The sequence below is a fragment of the Cynocephalus volans genome, chromosome 2 (assembly GCF_027409185.1).
Source record: "Cynocephalus volans isolate mCynVol1 chromosome 2, mCynVol1.pri, whole genome shotgun sequence".
Classification (NCBI taxonomy): Eukaryota; Metazoa; Chordata; class Mammalia; order Dermoptera; family Cynocephalidae; genus Cynocephalus; species Cynocephalus volans.
In genome coordinates, this window is record NC_084461.1 from 165,402,496 (window position 1) to 165,426,848 (window position 24,353).

At 52.3% G+C, this 24,353-nt stretch overlaps 1 protein-coding gene across 1 annotated transcript in view; it reads left to right on the plus strand.

Moving 5' to 3' along the window:
- Positions 1–23,968, plus strand: part of XKR6 (XK related 6) — a 284,705-nt gene extending 260,737 nt beyond the window's left edge. Inside the window, exon 3 of the mRNA XM_063082915.1 lies at positions 23,004–23,968. Coding sequence (XP_062938985.1) covers positions 23,004–23,968 — 965 coding nt within the window. The remainder of the gene's footprint in view (positions 1–23,003) is intronic.
- Positions 23,969–24,353: the final 385 nt, after the last annotated feature.

A 24,353-nucleotide genomic window follows, 5' to 3' on the forward strand; every position in this document is an offset into this window, starting at 1 on the left:
GGACACACTCACATGCGCATCCACACCCTCACATTGGCATCGGGAAGAACTTGGGAACATGGGGGAACTTCATGGATGCCCTGTCTTTAGGATGCCCCTGAAACCAGGCTGCCTGCTTGGGCAAGGACCTGGTGTGACTGGCTGCCCATGGCTGTGCGCCCAGGAGTCCCCGCCTCACAGGACTTCAGAGAAAAGTCACCATGTGAGCTGTGAACTGTGAGCGGCAGTCCAGACAGCAACATTTGTTCTCTGCACCAAGAGAATCACTCCGTGATTGATTCTGGAGCAACAGCCATGTCACAGGGATGTCAGTGGGATGCACATTCTCTTGAGAAAGTGAGACCTCACTCTGGGGAGTGGCCCCTGGTGTGAGATGAGGTGCCCTGTGACAGGGCTGTGTCTCGACCTACCCTCAGACCCCTGGGCAGCTGTTCCCCAGCCCAGGGCAACCGTGCTCTGTCAGATTTGCTAGCACTGGGCAGGGGCACCTGTCTCTCTCACCTGCGTCCTCCTTTTTTGCAAAACCAAAACCAACCCTGCTGTTGTCCAAGACTCTGTCTTCACGTGTTTATGCTGCTATAACAAAGTACATGAAACTGGATGTAAAGAACAGAGATGTATTTTCTCATAGTTCTGGAGGCTGGGAAGTCTAAGGTCAAGGCTCCCCAGGCTCGGCTGTCTGCTGTGGGTGGCATGGTCTGTGTGTCCTCACAGGTGGAAGCCTGAACAAAAGCTAAGCACTGCATGGTACCCCTTCCATGAGCCCTTAACCTTTCATGAGGGAGGATACTTCCCAGCCTAACCACCTCTTAAAGGCCCACCTCTGAATGCTGTGACGTTGGCAACACCTGAATTTTGGAGGGGACACATTAAACCACAGAAGACTATCATGTGAACTGCTTTTGCTGTTTCAATTTGAAATCTTCCCTCTCGGTGCCACCAGGGCTGCCAAGTTAGTCTTCCCCTCATCTTTTCCTCTTCCAGCCTTTGGCCAGATCCCAACTCTACAAATATGCAGGGTAGGTGGCAGGGTGATGCATGAGGCCAGCTCCCGAGAATGTGTTTGAAGTCCAGGGACCTGGTCACCACTTATACCCTGTTGTGATCTTGGACCTTCACCTCTTCAAGACTCCCTTTCCTCTTCAGCATGCTGGGAGAGGTAATGACAGTACCTAATTCTTAGAGAGATGCAATGATATCAGGTCTGTGAGATCACTTGGTAAACTGTCAGTCTCCACAGGCACCTGAGGGGTTCTGTTCATCATTTCCAGGGCCCAGGGTGACTGGCATGGGCAAGGTCCTGGCCTTCTGGGTCATCCTATCCAGCTTCCTTGATGTGCTGGCTCTTTTCTATAACAGTTTCTCAGGCTGTAAACTTATTGGGCTGGGTGTGAAGTCCCCAGAGAGCAAAGCCAATGGGAATTCCCAAGGGGCAGTGGGTGTTGCTTCCCCAGTGTCCTGCTCACATGGGGCCTGCTGGAGCCAGGTCCATGAGGCAGGGGTGCTCAGGCGTGCTGCTGAGAGCAGGCACCTTGCGAAGGGATCTGGGAGTGATAGGGGTCAAGCCATGCTGGGGCTTTCACCTCAGGGAAACTTCTCCTGGCTCCTTCTCCCACACACCCCTGGTTTTGCACTAGAAGCTCTGAGGTTGGGTGAGCATTTCTCCAAGTTTGTTGGGAGTGTGGATGGGAGTTTCTTGGAGTAGGCTTATGGGGTTGAATACATTTGGGAACTGCTGGTCTAAGCAAAGGTCAGTGGCAATCTTTGCCATTGGGTTGTGAATCCCCAAGCCAAGGACGGGACCTACAGCATTCGCTGGGTTTATGGGATAGAAGGACACTGGTCTGGTCATCACTGGACATGGACTGCCCTTGATGGGGTTGGCATTTTCCTCTTCCTTAATTTCTAGGATGCCCTGCATCCCTGAACCATTGTGTTCTGCTCAGAGATGACTTCCTCCTCCTCCTCCTCCTCCTCATGAAAAGCTGCAGGAAATGGACATTGCAGCAGAGGTGGGGGAGCTTGGGAGCTTGGAAGGAACTGTTGGTGACATGGACCTCATAGCTGCATGAGTGCTTGGAGAGCACAACAGGGAAGACAGGGCGACTCCTGCTGCTACATGACAGCTGTTTGACCTGGGGCGAGTTACTGGGCCTCTCTGTTCCTCGGCTTTCTCATTTCTAAAATGGGGATAAAGTAGTACCTGTCACAGAGGGTTGTCCTGAGCATTAAACTGTGTGACACGTGTCAAGTACTTCATACGGTGTCTGGATATTGTGGACTCCAGGCTTTACTGGTGAGACTGTGGCTCACTGACCTTGCTCTGGTGGGCCTTGCGATGACTCCTGTCCTTTTTACTCAGGTGATGCTTTTAGATGGTTGGAGAGATACCTCCACTGTCACTTTAACAGGTGCATTTTCTGTTGCCTGGCCCAATGCCCACCTTTCCCACTACTGCCGTCTCTCTCCCCTCCAGTCCTCACCAACCGCTGGGCTAACAGTACAATATCCAGCCTGCAGGACGGATTTGTTTCTATTTCCCCCGTAAATACAGACTTAAGTGAAGTAATAATAATAATAATAATAATAATAATAATAATAATAATATGCCATAAAGATATTGTGTTAGAGCCATCTGGATATTTCAGCAGGGTTTTCCTTAAATCCAATGTCTTGAGAGTTTAAACAAAGATGTCCAGAGAACACGTGATTCTGACATGTCACACTTACACAAGGGGTGGGTCTCGGGTCTGCTGAGGCCTTGATGGTTCTGGGTAAGACATGATCTGGAGGGCAGTCTGGAGCAGCGGGAAAAGTCAGACAGGGCCGCGTGCATGCTCCATCTCCACGTGCACTCACTTTTTGGTGCAGGGAGAGTCGTTTCCTCACTGGGTTTCTGAGTCTGTAAAGTGGAAGCAAGAACTGCTTTGGGGCTGTTGTGCAGGTCCGGTACACGTTCACTTACACAGCACATGCCTGGTCTGTTGTGGGCACTTGATACAGTCTCCCATTCAACAAAGAGGTGTTAAATCGGGCACCGGGCTGTGTGCTGAATAGTGTGGCCCATGCCCTCATACATCTTCCGTTCTCTCTGGAGGCAGCAGAAAAAGAGCGAGGCAGACAATGCACTGAGGTAAGTGCTTTGGGACAAACAAAAGGTACCGAGACCTCACTGGGAGCAGAGGAGGGGGAGCCCACTTTAGGTGGGGGTCAGAGGAAGCCTGTCCAGAGAGCTGCTGTTAGGCTGAGAATAAAGGATGAGGAGGAACCAACTTTGGGAAGAGCAGAAACGCCTTCCAGGCAGTGGGGGTAGCACATGCAAAGGCCCTGGGGTAGGAATGCCCGGCTTGCTCCAGAAAGTGAAAAGATCCAGCACAGCTGGAGCTCAGTGGTGAGGGGGAGGGAGAGGAAAGAGAAGGCAGGGGCCCAATCAGGAAGGGCCTGGGGGTCCCACGAGCTTCGGTTTTTATACTCAGTGCAGTGAGAAAGACCACACAGGACAATTAGATGGTCTGATTTGCTTTTAAAGAAGTAAGAGTTGACCTAGGAACACCCTCTAGAGGCTGCTATAGAGGTCCAGGTGTGAGATTATGGGGATCAAGAGTGTCTGGGAAATGAAGCCGTGGACAGAGTTGAGGTCTGTTCTGGACAGTGAACCAGCAAGACGCAGTGGGGCTGCTGTGCGCAGTAGTAGAAGGAGGGTGGTGGTTTCTAACCATGTGTGCTGGCGGAGAGGAGGATCTATGGGGGTGGGTGGATCAAGAGTTGGCAGATCTGTTGTCTTTCCTTACTTCTGGGGTTTTCTGATGGTTCCGCGTGGACACGGGCAGGGGTAGCAGCTGGGAATTGCTATAGCCACATGATGCCTGAGTCTGCCCTTTTCCGTTAGGCCCACACCGAGGAGCTGTCCTGCTTCTGGGGCTCTGGTGACACTCTTCCCCATCATCACAGCACCGTTCATCACGTACTTGCCATAAGCCAGATGCATTGGGAATGGGTTGACAAAGACACCGACGCTTCAGGAGGCTACAGTCTGGTGCTCTACATTTTAAATGTTGGAACAGAGGCACATACGGGGCATGGAGGAGGGAGCAACTAATTGCTTCTGGGTGTCACAGAGCAGGTGACATTTGGTCTGGGTTTTGGTGGGTGAGCAGGAGCTCTCCCAAAGGAGGAGGTTGGGAGGCTCAGCTGGGCAGTGGAGCTGCAGGTGCCAAGGGATGGAGGCCTGAGAGAGAATGGAGGGGTGGACAGAGAGTGGTCCAAGTCCTGGGACACAGGGTGCAAAGGAGGGAGTGTGGGAGATGGCAGTGGCGGTGATGGTGCTGATGCGCACAGTGCTAGTGAAGACTTTGGGGAGCTCGGCTATGTGCCACAGACTAGTCTAAGGAGGTTTACATGTATCCAGTAACCCACCAGGGTCCCACAGAAGCCCTATGAAGTAGACACCTTTCATTATTCCCATTTTACAGATGAAGAAACTGAGGTCCAGAGAGGTTAGGTACTATGTGCAAGGCCACAAGGCTTGTACGTGGTAGAGTGGGGATCTTTACCCAGGCAGTCGGCTCCAGCATGTGCCTATTGGTAAACATGGCTGCGGTGAATCTTGAAGAGATAGAGTTGTGTGGATTCTGCGGCACTGGTTGCTGGTGTGGGGATGGAGTAGATGTGACATGCGCTGTGGCCAAGCTGGGTGTGGATGTGGACCCCTTGGCCCCAGCTGCCATCTTGCTGCCTGGTTCAGAAGATGAAGCTTCTGTCTCTTGCCCTGGGGTCTCTGCCCAGGGCTTGGCATTCAGAAGACGTTCTCAGTCTCCAGAGCATCTTGCCTGAGCCACCTCTTGCGAGTGCTCTGGGAGAACCTCGCTGGCCTGTTACAGAGTGAGGTTACCCTGGCCAGGAGGTGAGGGAATGGGCCTGATCCTGGATCACCCCCACCTGACTAGTGACAGAGACACACGTGAACTCACATCTCTTTGCCTGGCTGCTCCTTGGGGACCATTTCTATTCTGACCCTGGAGACTGAAAGCGCTTGTCCAGACACAAAGATGACAGGATCATCAGCTCTGGAGGAGCGGGAAGAGGGGGAACGATACCACAAGCCACCTACTGTCGTTTGGCCTCAAAAGCTCTGAAGACCCTGAGGTTCTCGATTGATAACGAGATTCCAGCCTCTTAGAAGGCTGCCTGTCCACCTGCCTCCCAACACATAAAATCATGGAATCTTTGAGCTGGAAGCAGAGATTTTAGAAATTATGCAGTTCAACACTTTTGTTTTATGCATGAGGAAGCTGAAGTCCAGAGACCCAGGGACTTAGTTGTCCTGGGGGAGCCCCCAGTTAGAGAGAGGTTTGGTATTGAAACCCAGTGCCCCAATTTCAAACAGAGCGCATAATCCTTCAGTCTTCTTGGAACCCTGTGGCCCTGAGGAACCAAGGACCCCCAAGAAGCCCCAGAGAAAACCCTGGGCAACCTCAGATACCATCCGAGCCACTGTGTGCCCCCTCCACCCTCTAGCTCAGTTAGGGGGCAAGACTGGCAGTCTTTGGATGGGATCAGCTTGGGCTGGGCTGGAACTTGAAGTGGAGTCACTGCTGATCCCAGAACAGGGCTGGCTGGCACGGCGCAGGCCAGCCTGCACAGGGGCCATGCCTTGAGGACGTGCTGCTTCCTAGAGCAAGTGGTTCTCTCGGGGGTGATTGGAGGCAGACTTGACTTGCTCTCTTACGGGATGCTCCACCGTGCAGCACTTTACCTGCTCTCCGGGGCCTCGTGAGTGCAGGTGGGGGAGCCATGAGAAGCTGAAGCACAGAGAGGGCAGGAGGTGGCCCAAGGTCACACAACAAGGAGGGCGCCCAGCAGAGGCTGTTCTGCTTCTTGCTACCCTGGGCCTGCAGTTGGTTGGCAGCACAGCCCCTGGAGGGGTGGTCCAAATGCCACCATGCCCGGGTAGTCCACCCCACGCCCACCCCCAGCCATCAATAACCCAGATGTCAGCATTAAATCTATGTCAAAACAAGCACCTGTACTAAGATGAGGGAGTGCAAGAAAGTTCTAACCCGTCGTGTAAACACCGGCTTCCCTTTCCATAAACGCTGGTCTCTGAGGTTCAGTCAGGGTCCTTATTTCTGTCTCTTTCGTGCTAACTTTCCTGCGAGTTTCCTTCCTTCCTGGCGTCCCTCGCAGGCTCCTCCTGCATCAGAATCGTAGCAGTGACTTGTACTCAAGCCTCACACTGGCTTCCACTCCAGCAAGTGCGCTGACCGACAGCATCGTGGACTCAGTCGCTTTCTCTGCCCCGGGAAGCTAACACGTGTGTGCCTTCCCCTCAGCTGTCCACCCCACGAGCACCTCTTCCCGTCCCTCGTGGGACGAGAAGTGTCCCGCAGGAAGCCTCGGCTCCCCATCCCTGTCCCTGCTCTGATCCTCGGGGGGCACGGCCCAAGTGGCTGGCTCTCGGCTGTTGGACCAGTTGGGTCCAACAAAGAGAGACATCCGTGTCCCTCCTTTTAGGAGACTTTTACTTCCTTATGTAAAGAATGCCTTCTGGTCTCTTTCCAGTTCTGCTCATATGGATATTCACGGTCACCCTGTCTAAGTCTAGGACACGTGGGGTGATGACTTCATCCCTTAGGATCTTGGTTACCTGAGGACGAAGGATCTGTGGCTGTATGCGGGAGCCATGACTTTCTTACTCTGTTTCCTCATTAGCGAGAAGCAAAATTTGTTGTTAAAACAACCAGTTCACTGGATCAAGCAACATCAGATAATGAATCACCGTGTTCAGAGTAACAGGCGTTTCCATGTCCCCGACCCTTCCGCAGAGCTTGGTCACTGCCCAGTGGACCTGGCTGAGGAGTCCTTTCCTCCGCTCACCGCGTGCTCATCTTGGGGTTGGCCGCCTCCGAGAAATGCTCCGAGCTCTCAGACCAAGTGGCACATAGACCCACCAGGATTTGATCTCAACCTCCGGGTGGCCGCGTGCAGATAAAGGAAAAGATTTGCAGTGCTGGCCGAGCTCCTCTCCCCGCTGCTGCGTCTCTACCCGCAACTGAACGGAGAGAGACACAGCAAGGCCGGACTGCCGTCTCCAGCTGGAACACAGATGTGGCCTCTCCTACTGCCCCAAGGATGGCTGCTCCCCAGCTCTCTGTTCCTTCTGTCCTTCTGAGGAGATGCCATCAGGAATCTGCCTGGCATCTACACACAGGGTTCCCAACCCGCCAACTCCAGCTCATAGTCCTGCCTCAGCTCCAAATGGCTTCTTGTTAAATATCACATGAGAACATTGCACAGTCAAACAGAATTTGCTAGGATTTAAACCCTTTCCCTGCTTTATTCGAGCTAGAATCTGCGTTCAGTTCTGAGGCCTTTGGCTGAAGTTGCCCCTAATGACTGGCGAGAGGAGGGCTCTTAAAGCAGCAGAAGAAAAAAAAAAAGGAAAGGCAAACTAATCTGATTTCATTACAGTTAATACAGATGAAATAGCAGTTGGAAGGCTGGAAAGGTTTATGCATGAACGCTGAAACAAAGAGAGACGGGGGGGCTTCCTCAGCCAGCGTGGAGTGAGCGGGTACAACTTGACAGAGGAGCCTTGACCACCAGCAAGTTCAGAAGCCCGAGCAGTCCCTGCAATTGAACCATGTATGCACTTACTCAGTAACTAATTAATTAATTAATACCAATCACTGTTGTGTGCCCAGTATGGTTCTATAAGCTGGGAACAGACACAGCAATAAACCAAACAGACAGAAGCCCCTGCCCTCATGGAGGTTATGTTCCCTGTTGCAAGAGACCGGCAATACACAAAGCAACTACTTTATTTTATATATTAGAAAATCATGAGCACGAAGGAGCATCAAGCTGGGGAGAAAGAGGAAGGGAAGCAGAGCTGTGTGCAGTTCTCAACAGGGAAGGGTTCATGGGGGTCGGGGGGGACCCTGCAGCCAGGCCTGCAGGAGGGAGGAACCAGGGTGGCAGATATTTGGGCAAAGTGTCCCAGGAAGGGGAGCAGCCAAGGGCAGAGGCCTGGAGGGAACAGGGCGCAGCAGGGAGGTGGGGCTAGGAGCAGAGAAAGTGGAGCAGAGACAGGCGAGCAGAGATGTGGGGAGCAGAGACGGGGGAGCAGAGCAGAGACAGGGGAGCAGAGATGTGGGAGCAGAGACGTGGGGAGCAGAGACGTGGGAGCAGAGACGTGGGGAGCAGAGATGTGGGGAGCAGAGATGTAGGGGGCCGAGACGTGGGGAGCCGAGACGGGGGAGCAGAGACGTGGGGAGCAGAGATGGGGAGTGGCCCTGGGCACAGGGGCTCCCCTGAGAGCTGCTGTCCTGTGAGTTCTTTCCTCCTGCCTTGCTGCATGGGAAGCCTCCGGGTTAAGGAGTGCTACATCAGAGTTCACTGAGCTAGAATGCCGCGGGGGGCATGGGCCAGTCTCTCGCGTCTCGTCTTCCCCTGGCCTCCACAGAGAAGACAGGAGGACTCCCAAAGCCCCTTTCAGCCCTGATGGCTATATAGGGCTGTAAGGGAGAGGGAGTGGGGAGATGCCAGCAAGAGCTGGGCAGTAGCAATCTTTAATTATTAGGCTAGACATTCCCACCAGAGACAATCAAGAATTCTAGGCCTTGTAGCAGAAACTTCCAGCTCCAGGAAAGACTGAAGTTAAATGATCTTCAAAAGAGCTTTTCCCTTCCTGAAGATTCCAAGGAAAGAAAGCCTAGGAGTTTCACAAATGTCTGTTACAGACCTCTCACCACCAGGGAGGCGGGTGGGATAGAAGAGACCCCCAGAGAACGCCGCCTGGGGTGCGCCCCTGTGAGCTGCACCACGCCTGGTGTGACCAGCAGGTCACCCTCTCCGAGCCCAGCTTTTCCATCGGTGAAGCTCTCCCCAGGGAATAATCTAATTCTGGGCCCAATTCCAGGTGTTAGTTTGGTCAGGACAGCAAGAGGAGTTCAAGGGATGTGGAATTTGCTCCAGGACCAGCCCGAGGCAAGGTTTGGGGCTGAACCTGACCAGAGAAGAGCTGAGTCCTCTGTGGATGCCAGACCCGGAGCAAGCTCAAGAGCCTGTCAGCTCGTGAAATTGGCGACAATGCGGTCTTGGGCCAGCCACCTCCTGCTGGTGCTGGGGACCCATCCTTTCTGGCACCCCTCACCCTACACCAGTAATAACCAAGCATTTTGAGCCCTTCTCTGTTCATCCCCTTCGTAGCCACAACAGACTGTCACGTAGAAGAAAAGGTGCTGCCTCCTGTCAGTGCGTGCAGAGCTCCCAGGTGCAGACCGCATGGCCTGGCCTCGCACACCTGCTCTGCACCAGCAGCTGCATCCGCTTGGACCGTGCCCTTCGCCTCTCTGAGTCTTGGTGACCTTATTTGTAAGCCGTTGCTCGTCACTCCTATCTTGAGGGGTTTGGCGAGGAGCAAGCTCTACATTTGCTCTTGCCTAGTGGTGGAAGTCTCCACCATCAAAGGTATGCACGGCTTCTGTCCTTGCCAAGGCTCTTAGTGACCAAGGTCATTTCACCTAGCAGGTTTGTCTCATCAGGGAACTCAGCACAGAGGACACGGGCTAAGGAGCAAGGACAACTGTTCACCTCGCTGAGTCTGGTTCTCACCTTTGTCAGCTGGGAATACATCTTCCAGCCCTCGTCCACTCAGGGAGGGTGCTGTGGGACCCCTTGCTAGGCTCTAGGGGACAGAGATGGACACGGCAGGTGGGGTCTCTGCCCTCCTGGAGCTTACATTTTAAAGGAGACAGGCAAGAAACAAGTTAATGTATGAATAACATAATTTCAAATATATGTAGAATATATATGTAGAGAGAATATATAGTGTGTGTATATATACTCTGTATGTGTATATACTAGTATGCGCACTCTATGTATATACTCTATACATACACTATATACATACGTGATATACACACACACACAGTAGCAGAGATGTGCCTACGTTTTTATTCATAATTCATTGAATATTCAAAATCCATGTTTTTAGCCATATCTCACAAGCAAGAAACGGAGGCTCAGAGAGTCTGTTTGTTTGCCCAAGGCCACACAACTGGGCCCAAGCCAGGTCTGTCTGTACCAGAGCCCATGTCCCTTCCCAGGCACCCCTGCCTCTGTTAAAATGCAGCCGTTGCTCTGGGCGCATCAGGGTATTGGGCTGGCGGGCCGCTCAGTCCTCAGTGAGAACAGATTTTATCAAACCCTCCCGGGCTGGCAGACGGCCTCCATCACAGCTTGCTGCAGGCCACAGTCCAGGCGTCCGCACCTTGCGCCATGCCAGCTGAGCGGCTGACATTTGTTCTAGAGTCTCTACAGTTTGCCTTCATCCAGCTGGCTGTGAAGATGGTATTTTGATGTCTCTGACAGCATCTTAGAAAGAGGAGGCCAGTGAAGTGTAGGGTGGATTTAACCTTCCTCGTTCTGGGTCCTTTAAATGCTGGCATTGGACCTTGGAGCTTTATGAGAGGAGGACTGGGACCTCCCTATGGTCTGCCGAGTTCCCAGAGTGGGCTGCTCAGGAGAGCCCCCTCCTCTGGCAGAGCCCTCGAGGTGTTGCTCACAGTGCCCTGCCTTCCCAGAAGCCACAAGAGAGACACATCTGGTGTCAGTGCTTAAGGCTGGGGTGTGGCTCTTTCTCAGACCCAGAGAGACACTGTTCTCGTGACCTTCCCAGGGTCCCTATGTCTGTATCTGCAGGACTCTTTCAGGATATCTGCCACTTCTTAGGGGGAACATAACCAAATCTCTAGCTATTAGACCCATCTGAGTTCATAGTTTGCTTTTTAACTTATATAGAACATTGAGGAAATAGGAATACCCTGTCACAGAGTGTCTCAGCCTCAGTGCTATTATATCTGGGGTCAAATCTTTCTTTGTCATGGGGGTGCTGTCCTGTGCGTGGCATTATCAGTGTTCCTGGCATCCACCCAGCACCCTGAGTTATGGCAACCAAAAATGTCTCCAAACATTGCCAAATGTTCCCCTGGGGGGCAAAATCATCCCCATGAGAACCATTGCCCGGCTGTTAAGCAGGTGGTTGTGGGTGTTGTTGGATGAATATGGGCCCTTAAGATGCTTGCTTCCTGACCCCCAGAACATATAAATGCCATTTTATATGCCAAAGGGATTTTTCAGATGTGATTAAGTTAGGGCCTTTGAGATGGGGAGCTTATTCTGTATTATCCAGTTGGACTCAATGTAATTACAGGGGTTCTTATAAGAAGGAGGTAGGAGGCTGGCTGGTCAGCTCAGCCGGTTAGAGCATGGTGCTGATAACCCCAAGGTCCAGGGTCCAATCCCTGGACCAGCCAGCTGCCAAAAAAGAGAAGGAGGCAGGAGATCAGAGGGACAGAAGACAGCGTGGCAATGAGGCAGAAAGGGAGACTTGGAGACGCTGCTGTCTTTGGAGCTGGAGGAAGGGCTGTGAGTCAAGGAACGCAGGCAGCAGGAGAGGCTGGAAAACACATGGGAACAGGTTCTCCCCGAGAGCCTGCAGTGGGAGCACAGCCCTGCCGACACTTGGCTTGGGACCTGGGAAACCCACTTCAGACTCTAACCTCCAGAATTGTGTGACAGCACATTTGTGTTGACTTTAGCCATGATGTTTGTGGTCATTCGTCACAGCAGCCCTGGGAGCCCAGCACAGTGGGGAAGGCAGATTTCACTGAGCAGTGGAGCAGCTGTGCTCTGCAGGTCTGAGGGGATTCCGGGACAGGCAGCAGAGAGGGGTGCTGTCCACAGCGCTCTGTGGCCAGGGCGTCCACAGCAGCAAGGCCTGGGGGTGTGTGCTGGTGGCATTGACTGGGAAAGTGTGTCTGTGAGCATCAGCTCAAGAATTATCGGCTGGGTGACCATTCTGTGCAGAGCACGAAGGCCCCAGGAGGGGAGAAGATGGCGCTACTGCCCTTGAGAACAAGTTTTAGTTCTGTCCTCAGGAAAGTCTCAGTTAAGGAGGAGAGAGACAGACAGTCCCTAGCAAGTGCAACTGTACAGTTGCGGCTACCGTGGAGAAGCTCACGGGGCGCAGCAGAGAGCACAGAGGTGGTTTCCACGATGCCTCATTGAGGAGAGCAGAGAAAGCAGGACAGTCACTCTGGGTGGCGGGAGCGGCACGTGCGGGACAGAGGCTTGAAGCAACGGGGTGTGCATATGCGGGTTTTGTGTCTGCACTCACTCCCACCAATGTGTAGCCAGGCACTGAGCTAAGGCCTTTCACAGCCATTTCTCCTTTGTCCTTACAGCAGCCTTGCGAGGAGCACTTGGTTACCATTGCCTTTTTGGAGATGAGGAAGCAATCAGTTTGCCAACCTCGTGTGGCAGCCAGGCAGTAAAGTCTGGCCTGGCTCCAGAGCATGTCCTCAGGACCACCTTGCTCTCCTGTCCCTGCGAGCGGATTAATACCACTGGATCTTGACTGTGGGCCCAGGGGCCAGGCCCAGACCCAGGGCCTTGGGCACCATGAATGGGAGATGGGATTTGAGCACATTGGGGAAGGGAACTACAGGATGATTTTAACATTGTAGCCCCAAGGGGTTTGGGACTTTGGAGTTGGGTGTATTGGGTTTGACTCTCCCTTTCCAACAGCTTGCTAATTTCATAACTGTCTTAAAATATAGGCTTTATCACTATGCAGGTATTTAGGTATGGCAAAGCCAACAATCAGGAGAATTTCCATGGAAAAGATAGTTGGTTACCCACAGATCACAAGAGGAGGGGGCATGCTGCAGAAGCCACACCAGGAAGCTCCCAGGTGGGTCAGGAGGCAGAGGGAGGTGGACAGAACTGTGGCGGGAGCCCCTACGGTGCTTTCCACAGGAAGGAACAGGAGAGGCAGAGGAGCAGCCTCAGGACTGGCCAGTGTGAATAGTTTCTGCAGGGGCATACGGGCTGTCCCTAGCTGCTTGGAACTTGGCCCTAGGGGGATCAGGGCAAGTGAATAGTGGGTAAGATTTAAAAGAAATAACATGTGCATGTCTGGCATAATGTCTGATGCACTGGGGACATTCAATCAATGCTAGTTCCTTTTCCTCCCCATCTCCCACCCCAAGGTTTTCTTCCTAAAGGACAAAGCAAAAATGGAGGCACCCAGGTTGCTCCTCTTTTCTGTTGCTTTGCTTCCCACGGATTTATCACCTCTCTTCCTCTGGGTGATGGAGCCGCAAAAGGATTACTCAAAGCCCATCTCTTATGAGCAGTGAGAGACCCCGAAGGGGTTAATCTCCCAGAACACTCAAGAGTGAGGCATTCCTTCCTTTGGAAATTAACCATGAACTGGGGTTCTTGCCCCACATTTATTCTCCAGACCAGGAAGTTACAGGAAAAGAACATAGGTGGGGTTTTTGCTAAGTATAGTTTAACAGATTTAACAATAGAGGCTGGTAACATTCAGTAAAACGAGCAAGGTAACATTCCATAATGCAATTTGCAGGAGGTTAAGTCAATCCACCAATAAAAGCTTGATCTTAGCAAACATTCTTTCTCCCTACAGAAATTTGCCAGTGTCTTTACATATTAATCAGTAACTTGTCTGTCCTTGAGCCAACAACCTGCTGTGCTACAATTTTTTATCTTACAACAGAGACTTTAGCCTGGGGAAAATTTCCTATCTATTGCAAGGTTAACATTTTTATATGTACTTTTAAGAAGGTAGGCTAAACCTGAAACTGCAGGGCTTTGGAGGCCCTGTGAAATACATTTGTTCTATAAATATTGGTATATTCCACACTTTCCGCATTTGAGAGAACAGTGGGAGGCTGTGATAGCTGGTCATGGTCCCTCAAGGATCCAAGGATAGCCAGGGAATTGTTCGTGGGAAAAATGCCCGCATGGTTTTGCATGTAATTCCAGAGGGACCAGACCAAATCCCTGCCCTGACTTTGGGGAGCTGATATTCAAGAGAGAACATAGGAATTAAAAAAACCAAAAGTGACACAAAAGAGATATAGTCTATCAGGGTGGTGGGAAATACTGTGCTGAAAGATAGAGCCAACGGGTGGGAGGCAGCTTGGGGGGTACAGTTTTAAGTGTGGTGGTCTCAGTGAGCAGGTGACATTTGCATAAAAACATGTGGACCCTGGGGCAGGGCGTTTCTGGCAAACGGACTAGCAGTGCCCTGAGACAGGAATGTGCCCAAGCAGGTCTGAGGGGCCGGTGCAAGAGGACCCCAGAGAGGGCAAAGGGGACTTGAACAGAGGCCTCGATGTCCCCAAGAGAGCTTAGATTTGAGCGCATTGGAGGTGGGCACTGCTGAAAGATAGAAGCAGGCAGGTTACAAGTGTAACTCCATGGCAGCCTCATGTCACGTGGGGCCCTAGAGGCCCTCCTAAGGACTGTGGCTTTTACCTGGGTGAAATGCACAGCAGCCAGAACAGGCTGTGGTCATGCTGTGGGTTAGGATACCTGCACATTCTGATGGCCTGAAACAATATCACACATTTTGTTTGCAGAGTGTCTGTGCGTGTCACTGGGGAGCAGCCTCTGAGGCAGCATGGTGAGCCTACCCTCCTGCCTGGCAGGGTCACATGTCACTTCTGCTCTTGGGTCACTGGCCAGAGCAAGTCCCAGCCACACCTAGTTTGAGAGGGCAGGAACATACATCCTCCCCTGAGAAAGGTGCTGGAAATCCGTGACCACTGACAGTCTGGCAGGCATGGAAAGCCACGTGAAGGGACCTGGGGTAGCTTAGTTGCTTCAGCGGCTGCTGTGGGAATAGTGTTGGGACAAGGTGGATGCAGAGAGGCGAGGTAGGAGTCCATTCCAACAGACAAGCAAGAGGTGTTGCACCTCTGCAGTGGCCTGGACACTCAGATGGGGCTCCTGGGTGGGTGCTCAGCTGTGCAGGCCCCCAGATTTGACTTTGCCATGCTCACAGACATAATCGGAGGGCTGACACCTGACAACCAAACTGATAAGAAGCTGATGTATAAAATGAATGCTAATCCATTAGTTTGTGGGTGAGGATGGGAAGATATACCTTCCCCAGTGATGAAAAAAAAATATCTTTGGGATCCCCATACTGGCCAGCATCTAAAAAAAAAGAATCTGAGTTTTGGATTCAGGCAGGTCTGTATTCAAATCCCAGTTCTACAGCTTCTGAACTGCTTGATATGGGAAAGTTACTAAGCCCATGAGCCTCAGTCTCCTCGTCTTCAAATCAGCCTGCTGGCTCAGAGGGATTTATAGGGAAGAGTAACTGAGTTAGTTTACGTCAAATGCCTAGAGTCTGGGCCGAGGTACCCGTCAATAGAAAGGAGGTATTATCACTATTGAAAACTTACTAGAAACTTAAAAAACTTACTAGAAAACTTACTAGAAATTAGCAGATGGCACAATAGGCAGAGATTCAGAGTCAAAAAAGAGATATTTCATATAAGTTATGGTACGATGACACTCTGCAACAGAGACCGCCCCTGCAGTGGCCAGATTTGAATTCTGTCCCTCTTGTTCGTCTTCCTTATGTTAAATCGTTTTTTCTTCAGCCAAGGGTGTATGGTCTGATTTCTTGTATTTCAGCTTTCCTGAGACGTCCCTTCCAATGATTACACCAGGCCACTTTTTGGGGTTTCCCCGATCTCCCCAGCCACACCTATATGAGGGCACTTCAGAAAAGTTTGTGGAAAAATAGGATGAGAAGATAATACAAATCTCTGTGAACTTTGGAAGCACCCTCGTACGTCCATCCTTAGGGCAATGGCCACAGGTGTGGGAGCCGTTTTTTCTGTTTTGTACCTTCCTAAGTGTCAGTCTGGAAGTGTCAGGGGTTCTGTCATGTTACCCTGTGTTGTAACCCCATGTGGGGATCATGCCTTCTCCAAATGCAGAAATGCAAGGAAATGAGTATGTCAATGCTTGTGAAAGACTGTGCACAAAGAAAACTGCTAGACCCCAAATTATTTACTGTGAGTGTATTTCCAGTAAAAGTTTAGAAAGGAGAGTCCTCGTCTGTTGCTTTCACATTTGCCTTCAGGAATACAGTTCTGACGGATAGCCAGGTCGTGCTCTGGTGTGAACACAGCACCTGGTTTGCCTGGATGTCTGGCACTGGAATGTGGAGCAGGGCCCCTGGGCCAGCCCTTCTAATCTGCATAGATGCCAACCAAGCTTTTCAAGAAGGAGAGTTAATCCTGACCAGTGGCATGCTGGCAAATGCTTAACAACCAGCTCTTAGCAGGACTGGACGGAGCCCTGGTTTGTAGCATTTACAATTTCTGTGCTGCAATGTCCCGGCACACTAAATTCAACCCTCTACCATGACATCAGCTAGCCCACAATGTTCCAGAAAGTTTAGCAATTGGCAGGCTCTAGCACACACTGATCCTGACTCTGGGTGTGCAACTGTCCCAAGTTTCAGTATTAGCTTTCTTGCTTGCTGGCTGTGCAACCTCAGCTAAGTTGCTTAATGTCTCTGAGCCTGGCTCATGGAAGGCTTGTTTCCTTCCCCCTTGGTTGCCCACATAGGGAAGTACCTTTGTGACGTCACCCCCTTGCTGTGTCTCCTGGGTGGAGGCTGGGACAGGAGACAGTTTGTTGTGCTCAGAGAAGTGGTGGGCACAGCTGCCTTATCTTTTTCTGGTAACGTTTCCAAGAAGAGACTGGGCTTTTTAAACACATAGGAAGATAGGGAAGAGTTTGATGATGGAAAGGGAAGACTTGCTGTCTAACGAAACCCACTGCAGGGGACACAAGGCAGGAATCTGAAGAGCAGTTGGTGGAGCTGCCTCTGCATTAACTTCACTGGCAGGTAAGGTGGAGGTGTTGTCCTTGGCCTGCAGACAGATGGACAGTCAGCCACACACCAGCCTTGTTTGAGGCATCCAGAGGGGACCAGCCCACTGGGCACAATGCCATACCATTTAGGTGAGTGTTCACTGCTCCCACGTGGCCGTGACCACATCCACATCTCTCTCCTGCAGGGTCAGCTGCCTTGTCTGCAGCACAGGCAGAAGGCTGCCATAAGGAGCTTGAGAGGGTGGTCAGAATGCCAGGAAGAGAACAGGGCAGGGTATGAAGAGGACAGAGTGGATCCAAACACCCGTTGCATGGAGTCAGTAGGGAGGAGGGAACCAATCCTCCCAATGCTGCCCTTGGGAACTGGATGACACCTCAGGGGAGCTCTCATCGGGGCTGGGAGATCAGCAAGAGAGGAGACAGGACAGCAAAGGGAGAGGGGACAGCATCAGGGTGTGGGGACACATGACCATGGGAGAAGGGGCTGTGCAAGAGGAAGGGAGGTAGCTGGGGAGCTGGGAGTCCACACGCATACGCACGTGCACATGTGCATGCACACATGCACACACGCTCACGCACAGATGCACACACATACACACGTGTGCACACATGCACACGCACACACATGCAAACACACTCACACACATGCACGTGTGTACACATACATATGTGCACGCACACACACATGGCCCTTTCACCCCTGGCCCTGCTCTGTGCTTAGTGTCTCACAAGTCTCTCTTCTTTAAGTGTTTTCTGACATGTGACTTAGCGGTGGGGCTGCGTGCTCTGTGGCAGAGGGTGGAGGACAGCGGCTGGTGACAGGCCTGGGCTTGCCCATCCGTCTCTGCAAAACAGCCCTGAGCTGACCCCAGCCACTCTCACTCAGAGGCAGCTCGGTGGCATCTCCAGGCACTACTGTGGCTTATCAGAGAATCCTTCCAAACATCCACCACACCTCTGCGGGGCCATCTGGCCATTCTGTTTTCTCCTTCAGGTTCTCTTTCTGGGGATACGTCAGGGGCCCCAAACGCTGACCCCTTGATGCAGCTCCTCCCGGGCTCCTCCTGGGTCATGGCCCACCTTGTTCTCACCAGATCCTGCCTCTCTGCCTTGCCCTGTCGGCCAGGCCCTTCTGCTGCCCCTGATCCCCACACTGCATCGTACCTCCTGGCTCTTCACCTCCCCTACTGGCAACAGTCCAACCAGCGGTGGTCCTGGGATATTGTATAGAGACCACCAAATTGGACCTTTCCTGGTGACTGCCCCTCTCAGGCCACTCCATTGGTCATAAGGTGTGGCCATTCCATTTCTATTTCTGGAAACTTAGACCCCAGGGCCAGTGAGCAGATCCAGGGGGGTTCTGTCTCCCAAGCCTTTCTCAAGGAGCTGCTCCCAGGAAGGCCCCGCTTAGTGACTTCCCAGACAGCTGCGGCTGCACAAAGCTCGGGCCAGCTCGGCGGGCCAGCCGCAGCCCCACCTCCCAGCCGTGAAGGTCACAGCCCAGAACTGTCACAGTCGAACGTGAAGTGCTTAGCAAGTTCCAGTCTGACCTCTGGAATGCAGAAAGTGGCGGAGCCGTAGTGAGAGAGCATCATGGATGCTCCAGGCCCTTCCAGGAATCCCACCAGGGCCTGCACATCTGGTTCAGTCTGTGGGCTTGGGTCTCTCCTGGAGATTGCACTGACTTTTGGGCTGACCTCAGGCATGACAGAAATCACCTGGTGAGCACTGCAGGGAAAGGCCCGTGCCCCCTCTGAGGTGGCCACACTGCAGGCCTTTGGAGGTCTGCCACTGAGCAGCAGAAGTCATCGTGCCTCATTCTGTGTGGCTTGAATGTCACTCTCCTGAGCAAAGCTGGGCAGAACTCAAATCTGGTTCCTTGCCCAGTAATAAAGGGCCTATCCCAGATGCCCGGCCTGTGTGCTTTCTCCTTCTATCCACCTTTCCTTCCTGTCCCTCGCCCGGGCTCTCTGAGGCCAGTTTCTGGGGCCGTTGGCTCAGTGGTTATTTTCCAAGACACCTGTGCTGGAGGCCGAGCTCGAATCCTGCTTCTGCCTCTTGATAGATGTATGCTTTTGCAAAAATGTCTTAAAATTCTTCATGTAAAAAGTGGGATTAAGCGCTGTGTCCGTCAGCCCGGATGCCATAACAAAGCGGCCCGCGCTGGGTTCTGATGGCAGAGGCTGTCTCTCACAGTCCCGGAGGGTGGAAGTCCATGACTGAGCCGTGGCAGAGCTGGGCTCACCTGAGGCCTCTCTCATTGGCTTGTAGACAGCGTCTTCTCCCTGTGTCCTCACGTGGTCGTCCCTCTGTGCGTGGCACCCCTGATGTCTCTCTGTGCATCCAAATTTCCTCTTCTTATAAGGGCACTGCCCCTACTGGATTAGGGCACACCCTAATTTTAACTTAATTACCTGTTTAAAGGCCTTATCTCCGAATACAATCACATTCTGAGGGGCGAATCACATTCTCAGGATACTGGAGGCGAGGGCTTCAACATAGGAATGGGGGGGCACACGATGCAGCTGTAACAAGTACCTGCTTCCCAGCATTCTTGTGAGTAAGTCTGGAAGTCACGCTGCGTGCTCTGGGACAATTGGGGCTCTGAAGGAGGCTCAGAGCAAGAGGCATCTTGTGTCCTGGCCCCTGGCCCCCAACCCAGGTGCGTCCCCAGAGTTAGCCGCTATCCCAAGGCACCCTCTGCTGCTGGCCCTCCAAGGAGGAGCTGCACTACAGTCCTGTGGGTTGTGAGGCCACAGCCTTGGTCCAGGAGAAAGATGCAGGAGTGACTAGTCGTGGATGTAACAAACATAACAGTGTGGTCAGTGTCACAGATGGGTCCAAACAAGTTCCTTGGGGGTGGCTGAAAACAGCCCACCAGATGCCCTCCATCACTGGTTCTCAAGCCCCTGGAGGGCAAGGGTCACTCTCTGCTGAGTGTCCCAAACAGGGTCCTAAAGTGGGCCTGGCTTCTGTGGTCTTTCTGGGATGGACTCAGCCCCCCGGCAGCACCAACTTTGGACCAAAAACCTGTGCCCAGATTCTTGGATAGATCAGGGGGTTCTTTGGTGAGGGGATGAACAAAAAGTGGCTGGGGTAAGGGTTTTGACCAGATGACCCACTCCCTTGCTGCTGGCAGAGAGAGAGGTGCAGGCACGGCATTGGCACGAAACCCCCAGTCACACTCCGTGGGCTCTGCCCGCCGTCCCCTTCCCACTGTGCTCAGGCTCCAGCCACATGCACTCTTGTTGCTTGTGAGCAGGGCACATGGGCCAGGTGGCAGAAATTTGCCTCTTTCCTTTCTTTAATTTAGAGCATTTCATAATGCCAAGGACATGACCTGGCACATGAGGCCACAAGGAGGGGCCAGTGGCTGGTGCTAGAATGGGCTCCCGCCATTGGAGAAGGCCAATGACTTTCACTATAAATGACCTTGGGAAGGTGCTACCTGGTGGGCCTCTGGAATGCCGAGCTGTCAGAGGGACAGGATGGAAAGGATGGAGAGCCAGGAGCAGCACGACGTGGTGGAAGAAGGCTGTACTCAGGTGCTGGTCAGAGGGCTGGTGGTTCTCAGGGCATTCTTGGGCAAGCCACCCAGGCTCCTGCACCTCTGCCTCCTGTGGATGGGACATATGACATCTGGTGATTCATAACTTTACTGAGTCAGGAACAGATGAGGCAGAGATGTAAGACCAGCCATTAGAGGTCCACAGACTCAGCTGAGTGTTCAGAATCACGGTCTTCCATGTGACTATGTCCCCTCCGTGTAATTTAGCAGTGATGGCTTACAACATCTGGGGAACATTTGTGCTGTACCCTAGAGAGATTCCGGAAGCCCCAGCCAAGATCAAGGCAGTGGCTAGTTGGCTGAGAGGAGAATGGGTTCAGCAGCCCCTCAGGGAGGTGAGGCCGAGTCCGAACGCCAGTCCTCAAGACCACAGCAACACACCTGGAAGTGGCACAGGAAGCCCGGAAGATGGAAAAAAGAAGTGTTTGTGTTTGCAAGGCAAGATTGGTGCCATTTGAATTCCCGTTCATTCATGTATGGTGTGGACAGGGCTAGTGTCACAACACAAGCAGCAGTGAAGCCGGAGCAGCGAGGCTGGAGACCATCCTACGCCTGCACCCCGAATCTGCTCAAAAGCACACTCAGAGTCAGACCAAATGAGACTGCATCCGGCAGAAGCCAAGTAGCTTTTTCTTGTGTTATGAGCTCGGTCAGCACTCGTGCTTTTCTGAGTGGAAAGTGCTAAAGTCGCAGAGTTTGTTTGATTAGAGGGAGCACAAAAATCCACCCCTCTTTTCATGCAGCCTCTGTGTTTCTCCCCTCTGATGGCTAAGGTTTGGCCAACCACCTGATGTGTCACTGTTGGCATCAGGAAATGGGTTCAGCTGGAGAGTGGTGATGTCCCGAGGGAGTGTAAAAGGAACTTTCTTATGACACTCCAATCTTGGGAATATACCTTGTCCTCCAGAAGCCTACAACCTACATCGCATCACTCTTAAGAGGGCCATTCCCCTCCCAGCCCCAACCTCACAGACCACACGAGCATGGCTGGGTTCTAGGAGATTAGCCAACTCACCATGCACAACCCCTGCAGACATAGGGGAGATGCCCTGTGTGCCCTGTGCAGAGCACATAAGTGCTGTGTTCAGAGGTACCCAGAGAAGCGAGAAGAAAATCACCTTCAAAGCATGTTAGAGTTTCCCAGGTTGTTTTCCATTGAGAAATTGGGATTGAGTCTCCCCTGTCTGTTTTAAAAACTCAGTTGTTATCACAAAAGCAGCACATGCTCATTGTAACAGTTGACTGTTTAGGTGTTTTCTGCACCTGGGCCCACTTGTTGGGTTTTGTCATTGTGCGATATTGTTCTGCTAGCTGAGTCCCTGAGCGTGAGCTTGAGGTGATGGAAGGAAGGAGGAGCCTTGAGAATGGGTGAGCAAGTGTCAATGCTGGGAGAGGCTCAAGTGGCAGAGGACTCTGATCTTCACTGAGGTCTGGATCACGGTGGGGAGGTGGGGAGGTGGGCAGGAGCCTTGGAAAGAAAAATAGACGCAGAACTTCTGGGGAGATTCATTAGTCCTTGACAATGGGGGCTCCTGGGTCCCACCTGGGAGCTGGGTAACTTGGGTTTCAGCCTGGAAGAATGTCATAGGGGAATTGTGCTCCATGGGAGGGCAGGGAATTTTATGAGGACAGCATTCAGGCCTCTTACAATAGAGGCACTATATGGACTGAGCAGAGACACTGTGAAGTCAGGGGATGATGGGGGAATTTGCTCAAGGGGAGACAGGATGACAACACTTTGACTAATGGCCAGTCATCCAGGGGTGGACTTGGAGAGAGTGCAGTATCGACTGATTGTGTTTCATTTGCTTTAGTTACAGATATCGTAGGCAGAGGTAGAGATAAAATTGCTCTGTGGTGAGTCAAGTGTCCCTTAGGATCAGACACATCCAGACTCTCTGAATCATTGACAGTTGGTGGGAAACACAGGGAATAAAAGGTGGAGGGTGGGGGAGGGTGCACTCTGCACATGAGTTGCGCCGTTGCTGTCAGGAGGGAAACCAGAGAAGAACGAGCCACGCGGGCGAAGGCCCGAGGCAATGTGGAGCAGAAGTTGGTTGGAGAAAGTAATGCAGATTGTGGAGAGGCCGAGAGAGACCAGATTTCATGAAAAAGGTGGGATATCCCAGGGTTCCTGATCACGGGGCCTTGGGTGGGGGTAGGAGAAGCTAAGTGCAAAAAAGGCTCAGGGAGAGCTCCGTGGGGCCCCAAATGAGTTGAGGAGAAAACATGAGGCCTCCAGCCCTCCTCAGAGGGTTCTAGCTGTGGACTTAGGCAGTGAGTAGGCTGGTCTTCTTCACAGTTGGCAATCCCTTCTACGGCCTCCTCTCACAGCACAGCTGCTGGTGACAGAGACATCCGCGTGCGGCCAGGATATGCATGAGCTCATGGTTCCTCAAGATAGAACATGTGGGGCCCCAGTTCTCAAGCCTCCATACAAAACACACTGACCCCAGCTTCGCCGTTGAGCTGGGGAGCTCCCTAAATTCCAAACAGGGTTGTTGAAACTAAAACTAGATACCCCAAGTGGTCGGCTTAGGGAGCAGCTGTGACCTCCAAGTTCGACTCCTGATTCTGTGTTTCTCTCTCCCTCCTCCTTCAGATCGTGGTGTGTGCAGGCGCCTCCTCACCTGGCAGCCCCGCTGTAGCCGGCAGTTGGTGTCCAAGGTTTTGACAGTGTGGGTTTGTGTCTTTCCGGCAGGTGTCTCCTCTGTGACTTCCCTGCTGTCCCTGGCTTGGGTGCTAGCCTCCTATCACAAGCTGCTGCGGGACTCCAGGGACGACAAGAAGAGCATGAGCTACCGAGGGGCCCTCGTCCACCTCTTCTGGCGCCTCTTCACCATCTCATCCCGAGTGATCTCTTTTGCCCTCTTTGCTTCCATCTTCCAGCTCTACTTTGGGATCTTCGTGGTGGTCCACTGGTGTGCCATGGCCTTCTGGATCATCCATGGCGGAACAGACTTCTGCATGTCCAAGTGGGAGGAGATCCTCTTCAACATGGTGGTAGGGATCGTGTACATTTTCTGCTGGTTTAACGTCAAGGAAGGGCGGACTCGATATCGAATGTTTGCATATTACACGATAGTCTTGACCGAGAATGCTGCCTTGACGTTCCTTTGGTATTTTTACAGAGACCCGGAGACCACTGACTCCTACGCGGTGCCAGCACTGTGTTGCGTCTTTATTAGCTTTGTGGCTGGGATTGCATTGATGCTCTTATACTATGGTGTGCTGCATCCCATGGGGCCGCGAGCTAAGATCCTTGCCAGCTCCTGTTGTGCCGAGCTGCTCTGGGGCATCCCTTTGCCCCCCGATGTTGAGCCCATGGCGCCTCCAACCCCTGGGTACCGGGGGACCCAGGTCACGCCCACCAGAGCCGTAACGGAACAACAGGAGGATCTCACAGCTGACACTTGCTTGCCTGTTTTCCAAGTGAGACCCATGGAGCCCTCTATCCCACCGGGGCGACCTTACTACCCAGAAGGGCCCCTCATTAAGATTGACATGCCAAGAAAGAGGTACCCAGCTTGGGATGCTCACTTTGTAGACAGGAGGCTAAGGAGGACTATTAACATTCTGCAGTATGTCACCCCCACCGCGGTAGGCATTCGCTATCGAGATGGACCGCTCCTCTATGAGTTGCTACAGTATGAGTCTTCACTCTAAGAGCATCTTGACCCAAATTGAGAAGGGGACCTTAAGTTTGGTTGCGGTGACCACCGCCTGCAAGAAATATAGCCCTCCCTTCCCCCAATACACTGAACCACCACCACCAACACCACCACCACCACCACCACCACCAACACCGCCACTACAAAAAAAAAATAATAATAATGAGTCACAACCCCTTCAGATAAGCTTTCTTTCCAGTCGCTGTATGTATACAAAGATATTCTCTATGTTTTGTAAGTAAAAACAAAAAGAAAACCTTTCTTTTGTTTTTTACACATAAGAAACAGTATTGAAAAATCCCACACTATGTTCATAGGGTGGAGAAGGAGGAGATGTCTCCGCTCCAAAAGAACAAAAAAGTTTTATACCTTACACCAAG